The following is a 6,527-nucleotide window of genomic DNA, read 5'->3' as shown; positions in this document are numbered from 1 at the left end:
AAATGCCTGTAACTCCAGTTTCAAGAGATCCAGTGCCCTCTTCTGGCCTCTATGTGCACTGCATGCAGATAGTGCACATGCACATACCCAGAAAATGAAAAGCAAATTATTTGTAAAAAAAAAAAAAAAAAAAAGAAAGAAAGAAAAAATACTAAACTTACCAATTTACTTGTTCAAGCAATACTTCATTATTTTTGCCCATGGATTGGAAACTAGGGTTTTCTTGCAATGTCATGTTCATTCTGTCTTATCAGCTGAACCTGAGTGAACAACCTGACAGGGGCTGTAGGATAAAGTCAGTAATAAAGGAAGCAAATTGGCTGTCTCTTTGTATCTACCAGATGGAAGAGATGATCCATTAAGGGCACAGAGTCCTTACATTGAATGCAAATCTCTATTAAGAACAATCTAACTGTAAGCATCTAATGCAGAGGCACCAGAGATCATGCCAGGGAACATCTTACGTTATATTCACTTTGAGTCACTCACCATGAATATAGAATCAATGCAGTTTTAGGCTCTGAAGACATACACTCACTAATCGAGTCAACAAACAGCTAAATTTTGAAAAGCTCAACAGCCAACTTGCTCTTTTTTTGTTTCTCTTGGGGAGATCACTGGCACTATTATTTTAACCTATTTTCCTACTTTAAAATAACAATGTGATCCTTAGCTGAGAGAGTAGCTCTCCAAACCAACATTTTAAAAGCAAGAAAATTCATATTTTGTTTCATTGTGCCTTGGGAGGGGCTAACTTGGAGACTTTCTAATATGTGGCTGGAATAAGCATTTGAATAAATCATACACACAGAGTCTGCTAAGTTTTTGAAGCTCGCACAATAATGCTCTGTCCTTAACACGACTCCTGAATGTCTGAAGCTTAAGTTTTTGGACAAAAGAAAATACTCAAGGCAAATAAAAGAGAAATTCAATATTGTTAAGTGCATTATACTTTGGAAAAAGTTAGGGCCGCCCTTGTTCCAGCCAAAATTAGTTTAAGCAGCAACATTGTATTCCATGCTCATTTCGTTGTATAGAACATCAAACAACTTAAACTTTCCATTTCTCCTTAATTTTATCTTCACTAGACAAAAGGAAATAGTTTGTTGTAAAAACATAAGAAAGAAACAGATACAGTACAGAGACAGACAGACAGACAGACAGGACAGGACTATCCTCCCAACAAAACTGATGCCATCTTTGTCATGTCAGCTGTGCCCACTTGCAACCCATCATCATAGCTGGACTTGTGGACTTTTGAACACAGCTCAGGAGGAGAAAGGAGGGTCACCAGACCCTCACTTGAGTATCTAGACATTCTTCTGAACCAGTTGTATGTTTTCTGCCCGATTTCATGTGGCCTCAGGGAGGGGCTAGAGCACACAGGTGGGAAAGGACTAGAGGGGGCTCCATCTACGCAGCCATGGCAGAGTCATCATCTATGGTGGGTAGAGATCTTCCAGTGAGGTTGCTTTAAGGTCATCCATGCTCCTGGTCAGAATCCCTCATGTGCACTGCTCTGTAAGTAAACCTGATAAACTTATTGGTTCCCCAGAGAGAACTTTGGTGGAGTGGTACCTAGGTCTTGGGGACCTTAGGGGGAGGGGTAGATACTTTTTACGTCTTTCCCAAGGAGGGATTTTAGCAACAGTGTATGTGACAAGAAATACAGGAGTGAATTAATACATACATACATACACATACATACATACATACATACATACATACATACATACATACATACATACACACATATGGGGGCAGGGGGAGAGAGAGAATGTTTTTTTCCTTGCATGAGAACTTCTTGAGCTGACCAGTAACGTGAGTTCTAGTAATACAAATTGAGGAGGTGAGCTCTTCTCACACTCCTCTGTGGTGTTCTGAAGATGTGCAATGATAAATGCACATACCTTCTCTATAGCTGTTCAGAGAGGTCAAGATCATTCCTCTGAAGCAGCATAGACTGTCAGTTACACTATAGCCATATAAACAGGAGAAAACAAAGGAAATGAGCAAACAAGAGAAACTCCTCATGAGATACCCAGCGGAATATGAGGCACCTGCTTGAGCTCTCACTTGCTCTTGTCTGGAATTCTCCTACTGGCAGGATCATATTGTCTTGAGTCAGAAAAGCATCTTCTTTGAAAATGTCTGATGTGGGATTCCCCTCTGTATGCTGTGAATACTATGGGTTAATAAAGAAATGGTCTTGGGCCTGTGCAGGGAATAGAGGCAGGTGGGGAAAACTAAACTGAATGCTGGGAGAAAGAAGGAGGAGTGAGAGAGAAGGCATGGAGCACCCTCTGGAAACAGACGCCAGATGAAACTTTACCCAGTAAGCCACAGCCACATGGCGATACACAGATTAAGAGACATGGGTTAGAGTAATATGTATGAGTTAGCCAATAAGAAGCTAGAGCTAATGGGCCAAGCAGTATTTTAAATAATATAGTTTCTGTGTGATTATTTTGGGTCTGAGCTGCTGGGTGACTGGGAAACAAACAAGCGGCCTCCTTGCAACACATGTCTTTCCCCATATCTCTTCAAATTTGAAAAGGAAAGTAAGCTCCCTGTTTACTTACAGTAGTATTGCTGTGCATAGGGACTTCCATTGCTGTGCATGGGGACTTGCATTGCTGTGCATGGGGACTTGCATTGCTGTGCACGGGACTTCCATTGCTGTGTACGGGGACTTCTGTAAACTATGTGTTTTCTTCTAGGTTCCTGAGAATATTGGGAACTCAGTCCTCTTCACAATAACAACTGCCATTTGATAGCAATGACATGAAAGAGTTCAAAAGAGAATCGACAAAATCTTGTTAGCCCTCAGAACTGTGAGACAAAATTAAAATTCTGTTTTAACCCTCAAAGCTTGTTACAACACATACAAGACACACTAGATTTAAAATGGGGAAGTAAAATGAAAATATTCTATTTATTTGTTTCATGCTATGTGCCTATAAAATGTACACAGTACTCTGAATATGACACTCCCTAGGGGGAGTCTATTTCTCACCTGAATTTTGAGCGATGAACTTGAATTTGAATGAGCAATGAATTTATTGAACAATAAACATGTTTGTCTTGGCTTGGAGCACAGCATTTCATTACCTTTCTTCTTAACTAACTTGAATGGTTTTATGGATGAAGGGTTACACTTCCATAGGGCAATTCAGTTGTGTGAATCTTCAACCTTACTGGTAGTCTACGGAACATACAATTTTTCTTGCCACACTACAATGCTTGTGTTTTATGGTCTCTTTCATTTGTCATCTTATAAAAGAGAAACAGTAGTTTCCTCTGTGCATGACAGAATGTGTGTTTTGTTCTTGATTTCTTCTGTGTTTAAGGTGAGATGTCTTGTTCGTGTGTGAGAGTGGATACACAGCATTTATTTTTCATCCCTTGCTTTATTCTCCTGTAACAGAAAAGCATCTCTGTCATGAAATCACCCTACAGTGTTATTTAAGAATGATATACTTCTTCTGGAAAGATACGAATGTCCCAGCTTCAGCTCAGGTTGTGCCCGAGCAAATCAGATTGCCTACAACTTTATTGCTCTTTATTTCCTGTATACTTGTTGTATCATAAAAATAGACAATGATCTTAATGATGTTCCCACCTGTGTCAACAGAGACTGTAATCCCAAGTGCAGGGTTGCAGCAACCTGCCCTGGTCTATGGGTACTATGAACTGAACTCAGGTCTAGTGCCATGCTAGGCAAGCACTCTGCCAACTGAGTGACATCCCCATCCTTCACTCACGATTATTAATACTTTAGGTTTCCTATATTTAATATGCTACTCAACTCAGAAGGGCGGGGACCTCGCTGAGCGTCGGCGACTCGGAGCTGCTGGATCGGTCCGAGATGGCAGAGGTGGAGGAAACACTCAAGAGACTTCAGAGCCAGAAAGGAGTGCAGGGAATCATCGTGGTGAACACTGAAGGCATTCCCATCAAGAGCACCATGGACAATCCCACTACTACACAATATGCCAACCTCATGCACAACTTTATCTTGAAGGCACGGAGCACTGTGCGTGAAATTGACCCCCAGAATGACCTAACCTTCCTTCGAATTCGCTCCAAGAAAAATGAAATTATGGTTGCACCAGATAAAGACTATTTCCTGATTGTGATTCAGAATCCAACCGAATAAGCCACCATCTCGGCTTCCTATGTCATTCCGTAATTTAATGTCCCCCAGAATAAGTGTTAATCATGTCAGTGGGCACATGGTGGTTGCCTGAGAGCCCATGTAGACCATGCCATTGATCAAGGGTAGCTCTGCCCACCCCAACAAGGAATGTCTCTGGCATCCAGCCAGTTCCTGGGAAAGCTTGGATCTCATTTCCAGGCTTCGGAGTAAGAGCTTATGATAAGCCCACACCCAGCTTCCTTCTGACCTTCAGTTCACTTTGTCACCTTTGGAAAGCCTGCTTTTTTCTTTTACTAAAAATAACTTCAAAACCAAAAAAAAAAAATGCTACTCAAAAGAGAAGTTGTATTAAATCAGAGACAAAAACAAACTCTGTATAGTAGCATATATGTATTAATATATTTTCTCAATAAAAATGTATATATATATATACATTAAAATTAGTGGTGTCTATTGTGCTTACCCTCATTTATAACTACCAAGAAAGACCCAAGCATTTTTAACTTGTAAAAATATAAAATATATTCTCATTCTTGCTTAAGATTTATTGAATATTTTTATTATCTTCAGAGAAAACAGGTTGACAACGAATTATTTTTTACTCAATTCATTTGTTTTAGTTAATTTTCTTTATTCTTTAATATAGAACATATTCATGGGTGGACTTCTCAATGTAAGATTCTGGTATTTATTAATATTTGCTACTAGAAATATTGCCAGCCCAAGTATGGCAAACATGGCTCTGGCAGGCCCTTCTCCCCGATTTTGTCTCCCTTGCAAAAAAAAAAAAAAAAAAAAAAAAAACAAAAACAAAAAACAAAAAAAAAATTAGATTACATTCCTAAACCTAGCCACCAAAGTCTATTCTCTTATTTGGCCACTTCTTCCTTCTGAGGCTGCCCACCAAGGTTCAGCTATCAAAGTATTAAAGTTCAAGAATCAAAAGCCTCCTTTAGTTCCTCTAATAAATATGCCCAATCAAAATTAAACACCTCATCCTAACATAGGGCTTCCCCTTCTCCCTTTATAAACTGCAGTTTGCCTATGAACCATGTCTGTTGTAGTGATATTTCACTGTGTTTTAATAAATAAAGCTCTGAAGATCAGAGAGTAAAACAGACACACTATCAGCCTTATAGACCAGGCAGTGGTGACACACACCTGTAATCCCAGTAACCACACTAGTTTGCCATAGAAACCAGGTGGTAGTGGTGCATGCCTTTAATCTCAGCACTAAGGAGAAATATAAAACAGGAGGAGACAGCTCTCACACACAGTCTCAGCTTCCTGGAGGCAGGATCACCATTTTGGACTGAGGTCGAGGTAAGAGCCAGTGGCTGACTGGATTGCTTTTCTGACCTTCAAGTTGAACCCGTTTCTGTCTCTAGATTTTTATTAATCGTGCTATAGTCTGTCTCCTCTCTATCCAAAGGTAATCTTTTGTCCCTCTGGGACAATTATTCCTTCGCCTTTTGTACAATTCATGTGTACTGTACTGCCTGTCTACCACGGGATGGTTTGCGAGTCAGGCAAGGGGCTGGAGATTGAAACACACACAGACAGACAGAGACTTGAGTCATCCTTGAAACAAGAATGCCCCCTTGAAGCTAGAATGCCCCTTTTATTGTGGGCAGTTTATATAGCGCTCTCTTTGACTAATGGCCATGCCCTAGCTCTTGGGACTTTTCAGCTACAAGCACACCAGAAACCACTCCCCTGCCATCAGGAACTCATGATGGTCTTGTGCTCAGAGCAGTTGCAAGCATAGCAAAACAAGTTTTTTACTCCGGCAGGCAAGGGGTCACAGAAAATTCAGGGTCTGAGGGTCTGCAGTACCCAACAGCCCCCATCATTTTCATATAATTAGACCACGGTTCTGGACTGGTATGGGCATAGCACAAACATGATAGCAATAAGTTTGAAAATGCCCTAGTGAGCATGCTCATTAAGGGAATTTCAGATCTCTAAGGCAGTGGCAACCTAGCGCTGGACCAACAGTGCTGGCCACAGCAGTCATCTGACTGGTGGCAATTCCGGCTGTCTCGGAGGCTGCAGCAGTGACAACAGCAGCCACCATGGTGAGCCCAAAGTCTCAGCAGGGACGTCCCCACACCAACTGACTCACTGGGACAGGCACCAAGTCTGGAACCTGGGCCACAGCAGCAGAAATCTCATTCACTCAACAGCTGCTTAAGTTGAGCATTCAAGGTATGATTAGTTACAGACAAGCTGCGTGAGAAGTCTTATTTTGACTCAGATTTAACTACAAGGTATTCATTCCATTTTGCTGTGCCATTAAACAAGGAAGAATCCTGCACAGTCAAGGGTCTGTAAACACAAACTGCCAGGTAAGTTCCACATACCAGTA

General features: G+C 41.0%; 1 protein-coding gene across 1 annotated transcript; it reads left to right on the top strand.

Moving 5' to 3' along the window:
- The first annotated feature begins 3,814 nt into the window (after positions 1 to 3,814).
- LOC119810286 (dynein light chain roadblock-type 1) lies at positions 3,815 to 4,476 on the top strand. Its single transcript, XM_038323694.1, has one exon. It carries the CDS (start codon positions 3,869 to 3,871, stop codon positions 4,157 to 4,159), a length of 291 nt encoding a protein of 96 aa, XP_038179622.1. The 5' UTR covers positions 3,815 to 3,868; the 3' UTR covers positions 4,160 to 4,476.
- Positions 4,477 to 6,527: the final 2,051 nt, after the last annotated feature.

This window comes from Arvicola amphibius, chromosome 3 (genome assembly GCF_903992535.2).
Source record: "Arvicola amphibius chromosome 3, mArvAmp1.2, whole genome shotgun sequence".
NCBI lineage: Eukaryota > Metazoa > Chordata > Mammalia > Rodentia > Cricetidae > Arvicola > Arvicola amphibius.
This window is presented reverse-complemented; position numbering and strand designations above follow the sequence as displayed.